General features: G+C 39.4%; 1 protein-coding gene across 2 annotated transcripts in view; it reads left to right on the top strand.

The window, feature by feature from the left end:
- Positions 1-2,690: 2,690 nt before the first annotated feature.
- Positions 2,691-22,865, top strand: part of LOC118799250 (constitutive coactivator of PPAR-gamma-like protein 1 homolog) — a 35,162-nt gene continuing 14,987 nt past the window's right edge. For both annotated transcript variants that reach the window (XM_036558976.1, XM_036558977.1), the window contains exons 1-9: positions 2,691-3,490; positions 5,970-6,216; positions 10,054-10,136; positions 11,151-11,279; positions 12,523-12,613; positions 17,657-17,760; positions 18,605-18,834; positions 20,623-20,707; positions 20,804-21,025. In XM_036558976.1, the coding sequence (XP_036414869.1) occupies positions 3,017-3,490; positions 5,970-6,216; positions 10,054-10,136; positions 11,151-11,279; positions 12,523-12,613; positions 17,657-17,760; positions 18,605-18,834; positions 20,623-20,707; positions 20,804-21,025 (1,665 nt within the window). In that variant the 5' untranslated portion in view covers positions 2,691-3,016. The remainder of the gene's footprint in view (positions 3,491-5,969; positions 6,217-10,053; positions 10,137-11,150; positions 11,280-12,522; positions 12,614-17,656; positions 17,761-18,604; positions 18,835-20,622; positions 20,708-20,803; positions 21,026-22,865) is intronic.

Consider the following 22,865-nt stretch of genomic DNA (forward strand, 5'->3'; position numbering starts at 1 on the left):
CTGTTCCTTATATTTTTCCAATCTACTTGCCATGTGGACATGTTAGTTAGCTCTGCTGATATATGTAGTGAGGCTACAGATCAGCCAAAGAGGTCTGCTCTTTGGTGATGTCAGCAACACAGAGACATACAGGGCAAGAGATCGCGAAGGGCACTAGATTTAGAAGTGTGTATTTGGGACAGACTCATACGACGTTCAGACTATGGATGGACTGTACCTTGCAAAATTATGTTATCAGTCATACTAACATGGTAAATTAATAAACAAATGCATTTTAACAGAGAATTTCTAGTGAGGAGAATTACTCCTTAATAATGTCTTTTTATGTTTGAGAGAGCGTGCTCCTGATTGAGTCCGAACTGAATGGGTTCCTAGGGAGCTTTTGTGCAAAAACTACATCTGTAAATGCTTCATCATTTTTTAATATTAAAAAAAATGAACTAAACACAGAGCAGCATACAATATTTCAAAACAGCTGTCATATTTTTAAGCACTTTTCAACTACACTTATAGGACTTTCAAACAATGTCTCTTATACATTCATGATATCACACAGTAAAAACCAAGCAGCACTCAGTCACAGTATTGCAAGCTTCCTGCTGGCCAAAATCTTTTTGCTGTAGAAAAGTGGAAATATACTAGTAAGTTTTCTTTGATTTTTTTTAATGGAATACAAGTTTCTGAATGAATGGCTAGAGACATGTTCTATTTTTTGTATTAAGCTGTTTGGCTCCATTCACCCCCATTCATTGAGGACTCACTCGTGGGCACCCTCTGGCGTTTTGCCGTACTTTTTATTTAAGATAATGGGAGAAATAGGAAGTGGCCAGACGCTTAAACTCTTAAAGCTTCTCTGATTTTAACTCACACCTGAATATCTGCCTTTTTGTCATGTTGGTCAGACAGCTGTAAATAAATGACTCTGATTGGTTGTAGTCTGTACCCAAGGAATTTTGGGTAATAGATAGCTGAGTCTGTATCTGCCAAAGGCCGCACTCAGAAAGCCTTCAGAAGTGCATCACTATTCAAAACTAATATTACATGAGTTCTGTTTTTAATTACATCTTACCATAAGAAGGAAATAATAAGGCAACCAAGAATATTGCAGTATAATGCATTAGTGGAATTAGCTGCATAAGATTTTCTAAAATCAATTTTACTATTAACCATAAAAATTGGGATGTCATTTTGGTGTCAAACCTTAGATGAAAGAATAGAAACTTAAAAACTTAAAACTTAAAAACTTAAGAAATGAAAATCCATTGGGCTGTTGTTTTAAAGGGACACTCAGGCAAAAAGGAACAACGTAACCACTGCTATGTCTGTTGTAAACATGTTTGCTAACTCTCCTGATGATGCATCTTGAAGTTGGAGGGAACTTTTGAAAAACTACAAGTGCTTTGGGAGATATGCATGATTGCGGGCTACTTGAATTTTTTCCCTAGCTGGTAAATGCAGAAAGAAGCCTGATAGTTAACATTACAGCTAGAAAGATTGACATCACCTGCATTTATTAACCTCGACATGAGTGGTACATCAGAAAACTGATGGACGAAGCACAAGTAGGATACAAAATCGTGAATTCCTTCCACCCGATATTGTTGAGGGATGAAGTGCTATGCTATAGAATACTATACAACATGAGGGGCTTTAGAACCCTTTGAGTAGTAAAATAATACCTTAAAATGTGATAGAAAGCTTTCAGCCTTGGAGGGTTCGCCTTTAGGGTTTATCAGTGTATCAGTTTCTGGGAAGTAGCTATTGGCCTCAGGGAAGTCCAGAGAAACCTTTGATTCCATGTCTTTCTTTAGAAGCCTACATTTCAGATAAAACACCAAAGTTGTTTTAGAAAACTGAAAACTGGAAAATAGTGCCTTTTGAGGAGATGACATTGGACTGGTCCTTTAAGATGCAACAGTTTTTTGTCCCAGTAATATGATCGTGAAGCGCCCCGGCAGGGCTCCTCCTCACACGCTGCGTCACTAATGATGGAACGTTCGACTCAGTTTAACGAACCGATTCTTTCAAACTCTTAGTTTCAATGAAGCGCACGTCCAATTGAACCGACTCAGTGAATATAATTTCCATAATGATTAAAAAAAAAAAGTTTATTCTCACCTTCCTTTATTATATGCCTACATTTATTTAGAATTTAGCAAGTGAGTATGATGTACACCATAATAAGTCTTCTCTATATTATCTGCAAAAATGAAAGCATATTATTAATATTATTGGTCAAGCATGTAAAATGGTCTAAGTAGTGATATAAGTGATCCAAAAAAGACACTGGGGGGTTGGTCACCACAAGCTCATGCTAATTTTCTGAGTGAAACACTACATCAGGTAGTGTCTCTTGACTACCTCAGCTTTCAGAAACTATTTTAGAGGCAGGGCAAATGCCTACACTCTGACTGAACTTTAAATATTATCAATTGTGCTTAATATGACTGGCGATACGAAGTAAAAAGATCCGTTTTGATTTCAGGTTGACGTTATTATCTGGGAATCCACTTGTAATAGATATGTAATACAATATAGCATGTAACTGTGTTTTAGGACGTTATATTTTAAAATAGTTTAAAGTATTGAGAGCATCTGAGAAAGTGTTCTAACCGACTGACGAGTGGGAATTATGAATTGATTCTGACCGACTTATGGAAAAGAGCCGGTTCGACAGAACCGATTCGTTCATGCGTCACTGTTCTCCCTCTCTCTCAGACATGGCTCCATAGGACTGCACATGGCGGCCAGCGGCCATGAACCAAAAAAAAAAGAAAACACATCAACAACTCACCAAAAAACAACCAATAATGCATCCGTGACAACTTGATCCGCTTCATTTTTTGGATCCATCACCTTCATCCTCAGCAATATTTGGTTCATTCTGGTTTCAATGTAGGAGGAGGAGGGGGGCTGCTTGTTTGCCACAACTCCCCGTTTCTTTAGGTTTTTGCATTACAACTGGACTGTTTTTGATTGTTTTTCATTTTTTGCTGTCTCAACATACTAGCTAGTCATGGGTGTACAAGGTTTCCAGGAGTACATTGAAAAGCACTGCCCTAGCGCCGTGGTGCCGGTGGAGCTCCAGAAGCTAGCCCGGGGGAGCCTGGTTGGGGGCAGCAGACAGAGGCCGCCTCAGTCCCCGCTAAGGCTGCTGGTGGACGCCGAAAACTGCCTTCACCGGCTCTACGGCGGTTTCTACACGGACTGGGTGAGCGGGGGCCAATGGAACCATATGCTGGGCTACCTGGCGGCTCTAGCCAAAGCCTGCTTCAACGGCAACATCGAGCTGCTGGTGTGTTTCAACGGCGCCTTGGAGAAAGGCCGACTCCACGAGTGGGTCAAGCGGCAGGTGAACGAGAGGCAAACGGCCCAGCAAATCGTTAGCCACGTTCAGAATCGCGGCACTCCGCCGCCCAAAGTCTGGTTCTTGCCCCCGGTGTGCATGGCCCACTGCATCCGCCTGGCACTGCTCAGGTTCCGGATAGGAGTAAGTAAACCGACCGCGCTGGCATTGCTATTTTGGCCAATGACCAGAGTTGAGCCCTCTGCCACACATAACACTTGATTTGACTGAATTCAGTGCCTTTATAAATTGCAATTGGTGTATAGAAGCGAATAATGGGCAACTCTCAACTTAAGCGCCTCAGCAGGTGCGCTTTGTTGAATTTGTGTAGAAGAGGGGCAAAAAACATGAATCCCTTCCAGAGATGTGGCGCTCCAGAACTGGAGTCTTACCCCGTTGCCTTACAGGCGACTGTCAGCTTCAGCGGCTCCAGTACTGTAGACCACATATGTTGTTTGGTGTCCAGTACTGTAGACCACATATGATGTTTTTCCTGCTCCGGTTCAGACAAAGAAGGAGTTCATCTTTAGTTAGTGAGAAGTCCCAAGCCCCTTTTGAGCAGAATTAATCGTGTTAAAGGCAGGAACGCACAAACCTGTAGAGTGCAGGTTTGACTGAGTGTATCTGGCAGAGCGCTAGTCAGTTAGGCCAGTTTCCAAACCCTAGAGCACCAACTAGTTCACTGCAGATTTGAGTGTTTTCTTGGTCTACAAACCTGATTCAGTCTCAGAAGGCCTTGATCATTAGCTAATGAGATGTCTCGGGTCCATCTGGAACGAATCAGGTTTGTCAGAGCAGGAAAAAACACCTGGTAGACTGCAGGAGAGCTGTTCTGCTTGATCAGACCGGCCCTAACGTTACCACAGGCTAAACTAGCTGACAAGCAAGCAAAGCAGGAGCCGGTTCACGCTGGTTACAAGGGCCGTGCTAGGTGGCCTTAATGTTGTTACCAGTGACTTGTCATGCCGTATCTTGCTTGTTTTGGTGCGTCAAAACCTTCATTCTCATGTTCATGTTTCGAAGTAACCATCGAGGTCGGTTAGTTTTACAGTTTTAGTTCTTCAGTAACGTTAGCTCGCTTGCTATCGTTGCAACAGTTAACGAGCGGCTAGCCAGTGTGTTAGCAGAACAACAGTAAAACACAAGCCACTCGCCCATGTTTATTCATATGCTGTCTGTTGGGACACGTTTAAACTTGCCATTAAATTACTAAAAGTGACATGTCTAATGTATTATGTGAGGTAATCTGGCATTACTTTAATCTACTGGAAGAAAGATTCATCCTCAAATCTGTGCAACTGTCAGAAATCTTAGCCACCAGCTAAATTAGCCAGCTAGCGTTAGCTAACTTGGCCTCAAAACCTGCTATTAAGATTTTAAAGTAATATGGACATTGACTTGTCTTCAAAGAAGATAAGAGAAAGCGAAAGGGTCTTATTAAATTGATATAAATAAATATTTAAATGCATTCAAGTCAGTCTCATCAGTCTAATGACTCTGTTGACATGTGAGGTTACATAAAATTCAAGTTGCCTTTATTTTTTCTCATTCATGAAGAAGGGAAAGCTCACAGACATTACACATTAAGCCCAATGATTGTATTATCTTTTATGATTTCTTTCTAAAGGTAGAATTAAGATTAGAACCACTTCAGGGTTGACACAAAACTGTAAACATGGACTTTGTATGTTTAGAGACTGCTACTCTCTATGAAAGTTTTAGTTATTAGGAGGAGAAAACAGTGAGGATATAAACTAGCGTGCAGTGATTTGGCTGGGATCTCCCTTCTCTGCTGTGCTCTAGTAGGCTGCTCACTGCAGGAGTTACTGCCCTCATAGGCTCCACTGGACGTCACACAGCTGACAGGGCCAGACCAAGTCTGTAGGCCATTTTCTGAAATGGACGAAACATAGAGAGGAGACATAGCTTTGGAAAGAATCCAGAAACATGAATGCTCTTGTTTCACATTTGAGCAGTTAGCAGTTTTACAGACAATGACTGTACTCTGTGAACCTTAAACATTAACCTGTTCAGCTGCAGCTTTGAACATTTCGTAATATTAAAACTTACTTTTCAATAACTACAAATTATTTTGTAATTACAGTGAACCTAATGTAAGTAATAATCGAGTAATTGAGTCCACATATGGGCCCTTGCAGTTTAGGGGTTAAAGCTATGTTGTAAAGTGTATTATAACCATTTAAAATTTTGCTCACTTAAAAGAAATATGGGTGAATGGTGTCTAGTAATTGCAGTTGGTTTGAGCTAGAATGCAGATAGCAGATGGTGTCAGAAATGCAGCGTACTTTTCCCAGACATATGTGACTGTCATGGTGTGACTGCTGAGTGGCCAAGGGAGGTGATAGGATGACATAGTAAACCAGATGTCTCCACCAAGAAATGTCTTATTTTTAATATTTTTCTTTTCATGAGGATGCTGAAGCATAGCAGAGAAAGAGGAGGACTTAAAAAGACGCTAAATGGTATAGAAAACTATTGTCAGAGCCAGAAAACTGTTTGTGCATATCAGTAGCAATTCTATAAACAGTTGCCATATTTGTGATGTATTTGGTAAGAGATTTCCAGAGTTTCTGATTCTGTTTTGATATGTTTCTTTTTCAAGGTTGTCCAGAGCATTGAGGATCATCACCAGGAAGTAATCGCCTTATGCAGAGAGAATGGTTTCCATGGCTTGGTGGCCTACGATTCCGACTATGCTTTGTGCAACATCCCGTACTACTTCAGTGCCCACGCCCTGAAACTCAGCCGCAACGGCAAAAGCCTCACCACCAGCCAGTACCTGATGCATGAAGTTGCCAAGCAGCTTGATCTCAATCCAAATCGCTTTGTCATTTTTGCTTCACTTTTAGGTAAGCTGCGTGATCATGACGCAGGTTTGTGATGCTATTGAAATACTACTATTATACTACTAATATTAGTGTTATTACCGATAATACAATCAAAAGTCAAAAGTCAGGAACCACCCAAATATCTGCAAGGGGAAGAGTCATGCTGTCAAAGAGTCTTGATCAACTTTCTAACACTTTAAATAAACATTCAAAACAAAAATCATGACGTTTGCAGTGAAGCTCCAGAGATATTGAAGTTTTATTCTAGAACCTATAAAGCTTGATTCCTACATCCCACAGAGAGTCCCTGAACTTATTCAGTATAGTGGGGGTGTGTCTGTATCAGCCTTGCATGGCGTGGCCACGCCCTCTCATCCACTGTTGAAGCATGGCCACTTACGGTGAAGAGCCATCTTTTCTGTATTAAACATATTTACAGTTAATATGCCAGGTTGTGCAGGAAATGAATGAACAAAAGTCAGTCTTTTTCATACACAGCTGAAAGACTGAGAAAAGCAATAACAAGCGGTTGGCAGCTATAAATAACCCAAACTCCGACAAAACACACTATATGATGCAACAAGAATGGGTGTCTTCAGGACACTTCAAGCCTGGAGACCTAAAAAAGGATTTAAAATTGGGGCTTTTTGAAGTCCATGCAGGCTTATTTTGTGAACAGTGTAGACAGAAACATCACCAAAAGGGGAAAATTAAGTCTAAGGTAGGTGTTCTGTATCTGGTAAAAACTAATAACTGAGTTAGCAATACTGACAATATGGTTTAGCTACTAGAAAAAGTTCTTGCTTGATAACATTACAGTATGAGCTCAGCTCAGCAAAGTTGTTTAAAATAAACTGAAGTAAGTTTGTTCATTCAGTTTGTTCATAAGTCAGTTCATAAGCGGACCTCGTAGATTTGAGTGTGTTTTCTCCTTGCGCTTTAGCCTAAGTCACTGTTTGTGTCATCTCTCTTGTCTCACCTCCTCAGAGAACTTTGATTAAACATTATATAGTTTTGTGGTTTTTTAGGATGAAATATTTTGTATTCAGCTGCTACCAGCAGTGTAGCTATAGTCTGCTCCATCAACTCCTTTGGCTAGTTCTGTATTCCTGGTTAGACTTGTTTCTGTTTGAGAGTTTGAAAGGAATGAGCTTGTGAATGGGAGTGTACAGATGGTGTACCTCATTCCACAATGGTGATTCTTGGGAGATGAGTCCTCTCTCTGTTTGAAACACAGCACTCAAAAATAGGCAAATGTGACAAGGGCTGTCACGATCAGGAAATTTTAGCTGACGATTAATTGTCATATAAATGATTGCGATTAATGATTTAATTGTCTTGTTCCTTTGTTAAATGTATGCGACTAATAAAGTGCAAACATAAACTGGCTAAATCAACTGGTTAGCTGTCTTGTTTCATAGCTATGTTTATTTGAACAAATGTCTGCAGTTACACAGAATGCTAAACATGCTAAAAACATTAGAATTAGCTAAATATTTAACAAATAAACGAACATTATTCACGCTCTCCTCTAAACATGGTACAGTACCACATTAGAAATATGTCCCATTCTGTGTCTCAGTGAATGTATTTACTACTTTTATTTACATTTATTTGCCTCAACCCAACATACTCAATTCACACTCCGCCAGTTGTGACATAATATAATGGTGAAATCTAATGACTGTGGAAAATTATTGCAATCATATCCATTTACGGCATTTGACACACATTCTTATCCAGAGCGTCTTACAATTTGATCATTTGACAGAGGCAGGCTAAGGTAGTGTTTGACGTCTTGCCCAAGGACTCTTACTGGGGTAGCATAGGGTGCTTGCCCAAGTGGGGGATCAAACCCTGGTCAACAGCGTGGAGGGCAGAGACATTATCCACTACAATATAACAAACTCTGTAATCATCTCAGATAATTGTGATTAAGTGATTTTGTAATAATTGTGACAGCAGGAATACAAGACCCCACGATGACTTTTCCCTTTAAAACAATAAAAACTAGGACTGTGAATTTGATAGGTTTAATTTTTCAAGATGTGGTAAATTCGACAAAATAGCCCCCTGACCATGTCTACTGTTCCTGACTTTTGCTAAATTAGTGCAGGTTTTAGTCTGACAGTGTTATGAGATCAATATTCCAAAACACAAAAAGTTCTGAATATTTCTACCTTGTAAGGCTATTTGGGTTATTATGACCATATATATTAGACTGTGTTTTGTCTCAGTGAGCCAGCTCTTGTTTCCTGCTATTCCAGTATGACGTTATTTTAGCAGTGGATATTCACCTTATCAGAGTATGTCTACCTCGAAAGGCCATAGTGGTCATTTTGATCTCATACATTAGACAGGGTTTTATTTCTGTGGGATATTTAATCCTGCCATTCCAGATGTTTTAGCAGTGGTTATTCAGAGGCTAATTGCCTCACCTCATTTACCTCACAAAATATCTGGAAAAAATTGACAAATAGTATATAAAGTGCAAGCCAAACCAGAATATAACAATAGTGATAGAATGTGACAGGTCAGACAATACAGACAATGGTATAAAAACCAACAATATGTTATAAAGTTTTGTTTGGCTGCAAATATATGATAAACAAGGATGAGATGTGAACTGTTGGGCAGCAACTAGGAGAGAGTATGGTGCTGATGGTTGCTTTTATGTTCTTTTTTAAGCTCCATTATATTCTATACAATCTATTCTCTGTTGTGGTATAAATAAGCATTTAGTATTTGGTCAAAATGACCTCTAGCCATTCTAGTAAGTGTTAATGTGGGGGTAGATCTCATCTTTACCATTATGCATTAGACTAATGGGGATATATATCATAGGGGAACATAGGTCATAGAGATCAGTCTGAAGTTAAGCATCTTGCAGATATTTGGGCAGTTTCTGACATTTGCCAAACTTCTATATTACTGCTGTTCATAGTATTTGATTACGCCATTAAGAACACCCATCGCCATTTTGGTAGGCGAGCTGTAACTCTGACTGTGCTTTGATATAGCTTGTTTCGTCACCGTTGCTGCCACTTCAACCTTGCAGGTGGATGAAGAGCAAGCAAATTAGACCCGAATGACCGCAGAAAAAATGAAAAGATATATGTACACTTTATATGTCTCCAGAAAATGCTGTCAGGACAATATTAGGTAAAATGGTGGACTGGAACCGTATAGCCTACATATCTCCAGGGTTCCAATGAGTGAGATTTTACAAAACTAATAAAAGTGGTTACCAAAACTGCCAAAGCTCCTAAATAATAAACTCATACATATATTTAATGCTAAAGTTAGCTTCTTATTTGCCAGTTTCTTATTTGAGCTTTCTTTTCCACCTGCGCTGCAGTTACATTGAGGTGCCTTAAATGTAGAACAAATTTTAGACAAGAAGCTGGCAAATACAAACCATCATTAGCTTCCCTCAATAAAGGCATTAATTTACCTCAATAAATGTATCCTTAATCAAAAATACCTTAAACCTTCACTGGAAATGTTTGATTATGTTTAATCTTTAATGATACCCTCTTAAAGTCTTCTTTGCATCATGAAATGGTTCTTGAGTTTATGATATTATAAAGAACCTATTTGAAAGTGTTCTATATAGCACTGAAAAGGGTTCCGTTATTGTTACAATGTCAAACTTGTAACAGTTCAAAATGCCTTCCAAAATGGTGGCAGTGCGTTTGTGTGAGGTCATGGGAACACTATGAGTTGCCGGTGATGCTCTAATATGATAACATGAATAGTTGTAATAGTGCAGTGTAAATAATTACTAAGTACTGTTACTGTTGTGTGAAAAGAATGGGTTAGTAATGTATGTGCTTACTAACTGCGTGGTGTTTGCAGGGAATCACATTTTGCCTGACGAGGATCTTGCGGCCTTTCACTGGAGTTTACTCGGTCCAGAGCACCCATTAGCGTCTCTGAAGGTACAGTAAGCCTCCCATCAGCAACGCATGGTCATGTATGTTGATACAGTTTTGTCCTGTGTAGCTCTGTTTTTAAACACATGCATGAGTTATCCTTGCTACTGTGTGTGTTGTCCATGTGTACACCCACAGATGTTTGTAGAGTGACTATCTCTGGAGGTTTTCCATTCTGGATGTTTTTTAAAAGGGAGCAAAAATAAGGCTTGTACGAAACAGATTTCCTCTGTAGTGAGCCACGGTGACCGGTTTCCGTGACAACCAGATTGAAATGAGGTCTGGCAAGTAACTTATCGGGACCGTGTGAAATCACTTCATCCTTCTGCACTGCGCACACTCTTTTAGCCCTAAACACCAGTGTGTCTTGTAGCCTTAAAAAGCAATTAGTTGCATAAGCGTTTGGAGAATAGAAGGAAAGGCTCAACCTATGAGTTTCTTTCTCTGGGGTTTTTCCTTAGCACTGACCTGACCGGCAGATGGCTTTATTGGTTCAGTGCGAGCTAGCGTAGAGAGCGCTTAGCTCAGTTTTTCCACTTTCATTCCACTGTGGGGCCCACATGTTCATTGTAGCCTTTTTTTTGCCACACTCTTTAGTATCCTTTAATAGTGCTGGTCAAAAGTTGAGACACACCTACTCATAGAAGGGTTTCTGTATTTTTATTTTTTGTCTTGGAAACAAGGTTCAAACGTTTAAGGATAAACCTTTAGATCAAAATGTCTAATATTATGAAAAGCATATATTCAGTTGCGGATGTCTAAACTTACAGCTGGTACTAAAAGTATATTTATTTGTGTGTGTAAGAGACCAAGAGTGAGCGATAAAATGCTTTAAATCAATACAGGTTCTTACAGTGGTAGCGATGAATATTTGAAATGATAAGTATTGAATGCTGTGTTTTGCTGATTATCTTTCAAAAGCACTTTTATACCAAGACAGATATATCCCCCTATGACACCCATCACATTTTTGAGCAGGGCTCTTTGCTGGAAGTGTGATGGGTAGTTGTTTTGACACAGGTCCGTGCCCACCAGCTTGTGCTTCCTCCGTGTGATGTTGTGATAAGGGCTGTGGCAGATTATGTCCGCAACCTGCCGGACATCAACGACCTGGAAGCTATTGCTAAAGACATATTCAAGCACTCCCAGGTAAGCTCTTTTTGCATGCCAGTGGCGTAGCACATAGGGGACCTGGTTACAAATTGCTAGCTACTTGGCTTAAGTCAATTGATGTGAATTGCTTTTAATTTCCATCTTTTGCAATGTCAATCAAGTTGGACGATTAAAATGTCCAAAACACGCTGTCCTCAGCTTTAAGATGCACAAAAGTAATCATATTTGTATTTTAATGTTAGTTCATGTTCTGAATCAGTCCTGATAAGTTGTCTGGCATTAGAAGATTCTGTAGCAGCTCATGTGACATCTTTTTTCCCCTCCTGTCATCATGTTAAACTGATAAAGTAGCACATGAAGTGCAGCAGCCCTCCATGCATGTTATTGTTCCCTCATGAAACGACATGGAACTGTTGGAGCCCTTAAATTCTCAAGCTTATTGCACACTCAGGCTTGTTATTCAGTAACTATAGGGACTTCAGTGCAAACTACCTGAGCTATTCTTAGGCTATAGAAGTGTGTAATAAAACTTTGGGCCTGCCGGTGGACCCTGACCATTCTAGGGGTTAATTATTTTAACAAAAAGTGATTTATGGGCTGTAAACATGCATCTTATTAAACCTTCAACATCTACCAAACCATACCAGCAGCTACCGAGCCATACCAAGAACAAGGTTAGCTTCTTACAAAGAACAAAGTTTCTGACCAGAAGGCATGTTTATTTTGACCAGGTTAACCAGGCACGGCAGCTAATGTTGTGTTACCACAACCAGCCACGCTGAAATGGCTTACTGGAGAATGGTGCTGCAGATATCGATTAAGAGGATCCTCTGTCTGTCAGTGTTAGGAGCAGGTTACAGTCTGTAAATCCAGAGTACTATATTTTTAGAGCCCTTTTTGTAGCTTCTTTAAAAAAATGCAATATTGAACTTACCAATATTGCTTACTCACCATAATCACTGTCAAATACTATGCTAGCTAGCTGTGCTAGGAGCTAGCACAAAACTAGGACAAGTGGAAGGGTAAATTACATTTCACCAATAAGATCACTTTAACCAAGACTTTATATTGTGTAACATCTTTATTCGCGATGGAGTGACAAATACAATTAATTAATTTGTCTCTTTTTCAGAAAATTTGTTTTATTTTCAACTAGTGAGAAATGCGAGGGAGCCTGGGCTCAAAATAGAGTAGCACCCTCAGGCCCCCCATAGCTATGCATCTGTTTTGTTTGGAAAAGTTGAATAAACTGGCGCTTTTTTTTCTCTGCCATTCCCAGTCTAGGACCGATGACAAACTTGTCCGCTTCAAGAAGGCAGTGGAGTATTACTCAGCCGCCAGCAAACCCCTCCAGTCCTCTCCTTATATAGGTAAGCTCCGGCACATGATCATTTAATTCTTCCTATTTATTTTTATGGTCGTTTTTGATTTATGTATGTTTGAACAGGACATGTCTAGAGGTCGTTCCTGCTTAGCTGACGTTGTGTTTAGCAGTTTGGTTTGACAGGCAGTCTCTGTCTTTATGAGCGGTCTCCCAGCCTCAGGCCTCTCAGTAATGCCTGAAATTTTCCCACTAGCCCCAGACCTTGTGTGCACTTTGGAATGGCCACTATGCCACATGCATACAAATGGGCTTCCCTCAGAAAAGCTTTTTGCATGGGAGCTGCTTGTGTGGAAAAAAAGCTTCTCTCATCCAGCCTGAAAAGTTTGAACAGGTTCTTTCAGACAGTGCTAATAGAGGAATTATTTAGAGGAATTAACCACCTTAATTTGGTCCAACTAGGGTTGTCTCGATACCTGAATGTTAACTTTGATGGCATTAACTAGTGAAGCATCAAAATAACCTAAACAAAACAGTGCTACGGTGTAGCCTTACATTGGTAATCATATTGTGGTTAAAGCAAATATAGAATAGCAAAACCAGTCTGAATAAAACTCTTCACCTCTATGTTTTAGAAATACAGGTGTCTGAAGGCCTATCTCTGTCTATCCCGTGCAGTTTGATTTGTCTGTAGGCAGAATACATCAGTGTAGATTTTGTAATTAATTATGTTCTCAGAAGAAGAAATAGCAGAGCATTTGTTTTTTACAGCCTAGCCTTTTACAGAACTAGCCTTCATCACTTCCTGTTGGTTCAGTGTCTTTTAAATTGATTTTGTCTAGTTTTTTTTTTCTTTTTTTTGGTTGTGTTTTTTTTCTAGATTGCACAGCTGGTTTTTGAATTTACACTGTATTTCACAAAGTAGGATTTTTCAGTATACTGGAAAACTTAAGCCAAAAGTTTGAGGATTGTCCAGCAGCAATGTTCCTTAGCTCTTCTCCTATTGGACAGGCTTGATGTTTGTCCTAAGTTATCAGGCTAACCGAGAAATCCTGATTTATTAATGAGAAAAATATTTATTATTATTATTGTTGTTGCTGTTTTGTTATTGATTTTTTTACTATTATATACTTTTGCTTATATTTTTGGCTTATAACTTTATTGTATTTATTTTTGATATTATTTGGTGTGATATTTTTGGTTTATGATGCAGGATCCCACCTCCCCCTGGCATTTTCATATCATGTTTCACTTTAGAGTGGTATGTGGTTTTATTGTGGCTGACAAGCAAAACCTATGATTTACTGCTCCTGCCTAATGAGTTTGCTTTAATGCCAGTTGTTTAGTCATAAGCATGACAATTAGCCTACACGTTCAGTGCCCCCACTTGGTTGTGGTGTAGAGTCACTGCTTCTCTGCCTACTCACGTTTAAACATACCTCCACATCAGCTTCACTGTGGGTGGATGTACAGCACTTGGGAGGAATGGAAAAACAGCCCTTGTTTTACGGATAATGATGGAGGCGTTTTGTTTCTTATTATATATCTTATGGTGTATTATATATATTATCCACTCTTACACTGAGGTGTTTAATGTAGAATACTTTTGCACTTCATATTTCATACGTAAGTACAGCCTGTATGTCCAAACATTCTGTGGTAAAAGTGCGCTTTAAGACCAGAAGGAGAAAAGGCAAGTCTGTGAAAAAAGGAGAATTCACACTGTACTTGTTTTTTGAGGACTGAGGTGACCTTTTCCTTTGTGTTTTCAGTAGGAGAGATTGAGTTGATCAGGTTTTGGGCTAGGTTAGGGCAAGCTTTTCATCTAGTACATTGGGCTCTAATGAGTGACTTATGTAGTGCATTTGTTTTTATTTGAGAGAATATGATGGCACACATTTCTCCCTCTTCCTCTCTCTCTCTAATATTGCCATAGCTGCGTTCAGTATAGCTCAGGAGTTTGAGGAGTGGGTGAACGTGTCCCTGAGTGAAACCGAGAATGATGTTCCACAGTACATCAGTCGCAATCACACCATGTTTGATGAGAGGGTTGGTGGAAAGGTCACAGCGGATCTTTCGCCTTGCTTGTTAAGCTTGACTGAAACACAGTCTCCTCTGAAAGCACTGGGGCAGCAAGGACAGTTCCTTTGTTTTTGCTATACACTGAAGACATCTGGGCTTGAGCTGAAATGATGAATATGAGACAATAGATCAGAATTGCAGCCTTCTTTCCTGAAATTTACATCTAGATGTGTTAAACAACTGTGTTAAACTTGATAAACTAAAATATTGTGATGTGAGCAGTTGGTGTTTCTTGCTTCTCAGTTGTGCCCTGTTAGATTGGTTGTTTAAACAGTTAACAGCTTTGAATGTCTACTCATGGTTTGAGCCATGGGATTTGCCTTTGAAGACTGTATTTGTTGTTAATATATGATAAACCAACATGAACACCAGTGAGCTGTGTATGGGGAAAAAGCAGGCCATTTTGAAGCAAAGAAAAGGGGGAAACTCGATCACAGCCATTGCACAAGCATTGGGCATAGCCCATACAACAATTTGGAATGTCCTGAAAAACAAAGAATCCCTTGTGTACTGACAACCAGACATCGAACAGGTCAGCCAAGGAAAACAACAGCAGGTGATGACAGAAACGTTGTGAAAGCTGTGAGGAAAAACCCAAAGCAACAGTCAGTGGCATTGCCAACAAGGTAGTGAGAAGGTATCACAGTCAACTGTTCAAAGAAGACTTTGGAAGGGAAATTTGGAGGCCATAGCACAAGATGCAAACCACTCATCAGTAGTAGAGTGTGGAGAATGAAAGGATCTGCTCATGATTCAAAACTCAGAAGCTGATAAATCAAGCCCTGTGGAGGTAGTATCACAGTTTGGGCTTTTATAGCTGCATTTGGAACGTGCTCGCTAATGTTTATTAATGATGTAACTCATAATGGTAGCAGCAGAACGAATTCAGAAGTCTATGCAAACATTCTGTCTGCCAGTTTACAGAAAAAATCATCCAATCAAATCAAGAGGAACTTTATTATGCAGCAAGACAATGATCCAAAACACACTGCCAACACAACAAAGGACTTCATCAGAGGAAAAAGTGGACAGTTTTAGGCTGGCCAAGGCAGTCAGCAGAACTTAACCTAATTGAGCATTGCATTTCATCTCCTGAAGAGGAGACTGCGGTGCGAAAAAACGCCAAAACAAACAACAACTGAAAGAAACTGCTGTAAAAGCCTAGAAAAGCATCACAAAAGAAGAATGCAGCAGTTTGGTGATTTGGAGTCAGTGGGTTGCCAGCTTGATGCAGGTATTGCAAGCAAGATATGCAACCAAATATTAAGAGTTATTTAATATACTTTACGACTTTTGCTCACCTATAAATTGGGAAGTCTGCCACCAGCACATTTAGATGTAAATATCAGGAAATAAAAGCTGAAATTCTGATCTGTCGTCTCATATTCAGCTTTTGATCTCAAAACCCAGTGTCCTGAGTGTATAGCGGAAACCACAAAATTGGCCTTGCCATTCCAATACTTTCAGAGAAGACTGTATGTCAAGCATATAACAAATACCATTAGTGTATCAATCTGGTTGATCAATTCAAGCTCTTAATAACAAAGCAAAGCAAAGTAAAACTATGTGTGCGTTAATCCATCTCTGTAAGTGCCTGCAAGCGGTTTTGCGTTGGGTTTAGCAGCTCCTGTCAGGCCTAGACGGTTCGGGTCTCAAAGTCACAAGAATGGGTCAGTTTCATGTCCATGCGAACCTTTAAGTAGCTCAGTTCACTGAAAGAGTTAGTTGTAGTTTATTTTCATCTTTTATTTCGCCTTGAAATGCTGTATAATTAATATAGTAAGAAAGAACGTAATCATAAATATCACGTGAACTTGGGTTTAGCGTCTGAGAGTTTCTGACTGCTAAGGTTAGCCCTTTGCCATGTTCTCTGAAGCCACTTTTCTTCTGAGTGGTAGATCAGATTAGTAGTACATTAATACTAGATAGGTTACTAAAACGTGAATGACAGAACTTTCTACCTGTACATATTGAAACAGTGGTCAGATAGCGCAACTGACTTGCATTAGAAAAAAAAAACGCGTCATATAGCCAGGCAAAACTTGATGTGGTGACAGCATTACCAGCGAAAACGGATGAGTATCAGAGGTAAGCTGCAGTGTAGATTATTTGAGGTGGAAAAAGGCAGGGGATGCTCTGTACACCTTCATTTTTGGTTGTTTAATACTGAGTTCATTTGGAATTTGAAAGGAAAGTTTGGAACGGGATAGTTTCACAGCTGTTCTCGATGGCAAAAGTTGGGAAAATTTAACTCTTGACACAACGTTCCACCTCCTGCTGTGGTCTAAAGGGATTTTGCTACTGGCAGTGGCAGAATTTTTCCATCGTGGCTCTGTTGAAAACAGCAGAATATATGGTTTGGCGCTGTCAGTCTACCGCCAGCATGTGAATCAGGCGTGACAGTTACAATGCTTTCACTTAGCTGCAAGAAGCAGACTTTAAATATGCAGTGTTTACTCCCAAGACAAAAAGGCCGTGCAGTGCACCTTGTATTTTTCATTCTTGCACAGTAAGAACCTCCCCTTAATTTAACCCCCAACATGTATGTGGACCCACACTGTGTATCTTTTATAACGCAGCGCAATATCTTGTTTGTTAATTGTAATTGCAATATTGGCCTTATATTGCAATAGGCAAATCAACCTCTAACTATCACAGTATCCTGACCAATCACAACTTAAATGGCCAGGGCCCACTGGTGGCCCCAAAGTTTTATTACACACTTCTATAACCTAAGAGTAGCTCAGCTTGTTTGCATTGAAGTCACTGTAGTTACTGAATAATAAGCCTTAGTTTGTAATAAGCCTGGAATTTTAAGGGGTTAATAGTTTCTGTAGATGTTTAGATGAATCAAAGTATTAGAGTGATTTAACAAACAAATAATTTTGGTCAGGATAAATGATAAAAAAATCCTTTGCCTGTAAGAGACGGACGAGTTTGAGGTTGTGCCCGCTGGAAAAACATTGCACCTAACACAGTCTTACAATATTTTCCGTCTCTATGTCTACAGTCAGACCAAAGCGGCTCGGGGTTCCTGCAGCTGTGCCACACTACACACACACACCTCCACAGATGCTCAACATTCCTCAACCCGCCATCCAGCTGCAGTCTGGGGTGAGTTCTGCACTGTTCTGGCTCTTTTACTACTCATGTCCACCTACAGGCAGCTAGACCTGCCACAGTCATGAAATAGCTGACAATGTAAATTATTATGAGGTGCTGAAAATGGTATGTTCATAGTAACAGACTGCAGACTAATCAAGAAGTGCTGATGCTAATGACATGCGTACAGAATGTAGTTTAGACACCCAGTTATCAATCTAGATTTAGGAACAGTCATGCCAGTTTGCTCACAGATGCTTTGATATTGAAATTTAGTATTAAATGGCACAGTTTGATATTGATGTTTCAATGTTAGTAAACAGTAATAGCTTTAAGTACTGTTTATGCTGATGCTGTCATATTAGTCGTCTGCTAGGTCTGCACAGTTGGCTCTATATAGTTTAATATTTATTTAGCTCCAGTTTTGGAAACTTCTGTTTTTTTCAACCAAAAATTAAATAAATGGAAAGGTGGTCTCTGACTTTTGCACAGTACTGTATGTTTTCAACAAATCCCATAGAGTTACTTCAGCCATGCTACAGTGGCTAGTGGTGTTGTTTCTGCAAAGCAAATATATTTTCATATATTATCAAAATAAAAGTCCATGCATGCTATATGGCAAAAACTGAATTGTGCTAGTTTCTTATTAGGCTGAATAGAATTTTTCCCAACATTTTGTGAAGCTTGTCCTACCTTTTAACACTTTATACAAAAGAACACATTAGTGCGTGGAGCATGGATTGAACAGCATAATAATCATGACAGGCTGACAGCTACCCATCCTCACGCAGCTCACACTAATCTCTAGCTGACAATTACTCCCCATCTACTGTGTTTTTATCTCATTTCCCCTCAGGTCCAGCAAAACCCCTCTGGGCCGGAGCCGGCGGGTAAAGGGCTTTCGGATCAGAACAGCTTTGGCAACATTCCGCACGAAGGCAAGCACCACACACCGCTGTACGAGAGGGCATCTCCCATCAACCCGGCAAACCCAGGCAGCCCCAACCACACTGAGCCGGCCTTCTTCAACACCTCCTCTGCTTCCTCTTCTTCTGAGAACGAGGAGACCACAGGCCCCACTGCCAAGTGAGTGACCAGCAGCACTGAGGGACTGGGAAGAATAGAAATGACTCATTTTTAAGAAAAAGTATATGATGATAAAATGAACATTGAATAGTGAAAATAGTCACAGTTAATATTAATTGTTAACACCATTTATTATTATTATGTTTAACATGATATAGTATTCTTGAAAATAGATTAATTATGGTAATATTGATGAGATTAATAGCAAATTATTTTTTGATAACATCAACGAGGATATTTATTCTCCAAGGACTGTGAATTAAATTTGAGTTCATGTCGCCCTTTCCTACTTTCCTGCTGCAGAAAGGTCTCTGTAAATATCTTAGACAATGTTATTTTTTACTTTTCCCTGTGGACCAAGGAATTAATAATGGGGCCAGCTAATAAGAGCACTGAGAACGTGATGGCATTTAAAGAAAATGTATTCTTCAATGCCATTTGCTCTCAACAGACTGATCCTAACATGACTCTGTCTCCTGATTCTTTGTAACAAATTAGTTGGCTATAGGTTTTGACAAACTGTACATTGTCTCTGCTGCCTTGTGCAGTCTTGTGCAGAGCTAGACATCATTGAAGCTTTGCTGCAGTAGTGAAATATGTATCTAGATTTTTAAAATTGAAGAAAAAGAGAACCTGCCCTCACACTTCTGCTTTGGTTCTTTACCTTCATGGAGTCCTGAAACTGATACCACACGCACATTACACCTGGGAGCTGTTAGGTCATAGTATTTAGTACACAAACCAGTCATACTTCTGTTGAATGTGGGCTGCACATACATTTGTGCACAGAGAATGACCTGCCTAAACCTGCTTGAATACTAGTTTAACCTTTAGATGTCTAGAGTTGTTGTGGTACTTTTGTTATGCCTTCTATTCATGTTACATAAAACTTTATTTATATAGTTAAATATGTAATTACATAGATAGTTAAATAATTATTATTTACAAACACTATCTACAGGTATGATTCCTTATTTCTGACTTTTTCTGTTAGTTTTGCTTTAAAAAAATGGCAAAAATGTAAAGAACAGTTTTCCAGAACAGAATAACATCCTACACATTACGATAACTTTATCAAATTCAAATCACAACGAGAAGGTGAAAGTTTGTGAACTTTAAGTTGACTTGACAGAACTGTTGCTGTCAAATCCCACAGCAATAGTTGGTTGCCTAGTTGTTGCTAGGCTGTTGATATTGTATTCTAAGTGGTTGCTAAGGTGTTTCTAGGCCATTCTCATGGTGTCTTAGGTTGTTATTAAGGTGTTGCTAGGCCATTGCTTTGGTATCCCAGGCGACTGCTAAAGGTATTGTTAGGCAGTTGCTATGGTACCTCAGGTGGTTGCTAAGGTGTGGCTTGGCCAGTGCTATGAAATACCAGGTGACTGTTAAAGGTATTGCTAGGCATTTGCTATGGTATTCCAGGTGGTTGCTGAGGTGTTGCTGGGGTATGTTCAGATTTAAACATTTCTGAACATTCTGCCAAGCAACTGTATAGGCTTGTTGTTTTATGGAAAACTGCGACCCGTGAAAAAAACACATAGAATAAAACAAAGAATAGTAGGTTAGCTTTGTCAAGCCAACTTAATAAAATACCTCCTCTTCTGCTTACTAACAACAAATGGGTCGGGTGTGAATTGAAGTTTAGAATCTGCACTTTCCACAGAATTTATCCTATCATAGAAGGATTTACTAAATATATCTACAGACCTTTAGGTTAAAAAAGCTAAGCACCGTGTAAGCAGAGGAGTATATAAAGACAATAAAGTTTATTTTCTATTTGTTTTCCAGTCATGTAAGTGACCATAAGGGATGGGACAAACAAAGAAATCAGATGGACAATGTCCCAGAAGGAGATGTGGGGGACCAAAATAAAGTAAGTGATGCACAGGCACATGTATATTGCTGTGGCATTATTTTCCTCTGTTTTTCACCATTCTTACTCCTCTGTATTCTCCCATTCCCTGTTCAGTCTGATCCTTCTGTGACCTCCTCTGTGGGTCAGGGCCTGGAGGTTGGAGGTCATCACGGAATGAACGCCCAGATACCATCTCTGCTCTCAATGCCAACCAGGAACCACATGGACATCACCACCCCTCCACTGCCCATGGTGGCTCCCGAGGTCCTACGGGTTGCAGAACACAGACACAAGAAGGGCCTCATGTACCCTTACATCTACCACGTCCTCACCAAGGTTTGTTTCTACGCACTTTACTGTTGCCTGTTAAATGTAATGGAAGGTGCTATATAAATAAAGCATAATTATTATTATTACCGTTGTTATTAGGGCTAGGGCGATAAGCAATTTTGAAAAATCAATAAATTGAGATGATAAATACTGTTTTTTTTCATGTTTTAAAACCACAGGTATTTGACATATTTAGTAAATCTAGGACAGTTTCTATTTACACCAGAGGGGTGACAAATGCCCCCTTTCATGTCACAGCTCATGGTTGCTCCAGTAGATTGTAGGCTCCTTTTAATGCTTGGAGCTCTGAGCTGAAGCAGTGCCTTAAAAGGAATCCCAGCTGGTAAGACGTTTTGGCCTTAACATGGTGTAAATACTTTAAACTATTAAAATTTGTTATAAAAAACACTCCAGTGTTTTATTCATGATGATACAGAGAAAATGAGTACTTGAAAATAATACTAGTTTCTTTGCTTCCCCTTCCCTGAAACTCACATCCATAAGCTGCACGATGCGGCACTGTACAAGTGCATTACATGTCTAAAATAATGGCGATTCCGATGTGTTAAACATGTCAAATACAGCTGTGTAATTTTATAATAAATAAAATATTTTGTGTCATTGTAACAAAACATTTTAGTAGTTTAGGATATTTACTGCGACCCGTGTTAATAGCCAGGGTTCTTTTTAAAGTCCACTATACACATATACACAGTGATACAGTAGCTTCTGTGAAGTCTGAACTTGCACTTTATAGAAGAAGGGGCTGTTACACAGTGTCTGGCTCTGAGGGAAGACTGGCTAAGAGAAAAGTTTAATAACGCTGTCACTTAATGGACCCATTTTTTCCCTCTTCACCATCTTCCTGCGTTGCTTATATTAAAAAAAAAGTAGATCAGACATGATGTGAAACTCGCATCCATTTTTTTTCATCAGTAAAAATAAATAAAGTGTAAATAAATATTTGAATTATAACAAAGAATAAAAACCTGCTCCTTTATAGAGGTATGCTTGGGGACTCGGTTAACCATTCGAGGTGCCAGTGTTTAAATACTGGAAGACAGAGAAAATATACAGGCCAGCAATTCAGTGAAACTTGTCAGTTTTGCTCATATTTGTGAGCATGTTATGTTTTACTTTACTACACCAAAATATGAGCGCCTCAATGTGTGTTAGAAGATGTTATGGATGTGGTTGAGAAGGCTGCTCTAGCTGATGATAGCAAGGTCCAGAACAGTGGAAATATATTTCTCTGACAAATAACATGTTAGCACATTGTCCACTGAGGAGAAAATACTTTGTGTAAAAGACATGTTCTCATCAGCCTCTGACACTGTGACACTGGCTAGCTTTGTTAGCTGGTGAAGCAGCCTTTAATGCCCATCCAACACAAAAACCTACCGATGTCCCTCAGCTGTTTTTTAAAAATAAAACATGTTCCTCTGTGTGTTGCTGTATTTTTGTACGACACCAGTGCTGTCACCTAAAAAAAAAAAAGGCCACAGCCCTACATTATTTTCAGGCAAAGTCCAGCCATAAGTCTCAACCATAAGAGATTCCAACCATAACTATCATTATTACTAAAACTCAAACACAACAAATGATTAAAATGCTAATGCCTAGTATCAAACATAGTCTGACTAGAGAATCTTAATATGATTAGTTGTGGATTAGGCTGTTTGAGTTCTCTCGAGTAGTATCAGCTATTATTTGATTAATCGATTAAATCAAACTGTCACACTTTTGTTTGATTTCCCTGCCTTTGCCACTGCTGTGATTCACGTTTATACCTTTGCAGCAAGCAACTTTTTCTGGTATGGTGTAGTGAAACATCCATATCACCAGC

The sequence above is a fragment of the Colossoma macropomum genome, unplaced genomic scaffold (genome assembly GCF_904425465.1).
Source record: "Colossoma macropomum unplaced genomic scaffold, Colossoma_macropomum, whole genome shotgun sequence".
In the NCBI taxonomy this organism is placed as follows: Eukaryota; Metazoa; Chordata; class Actinopteri; order Characiformes; family Serrasalmidae; genus Colossoma; species Colossoma macropomum.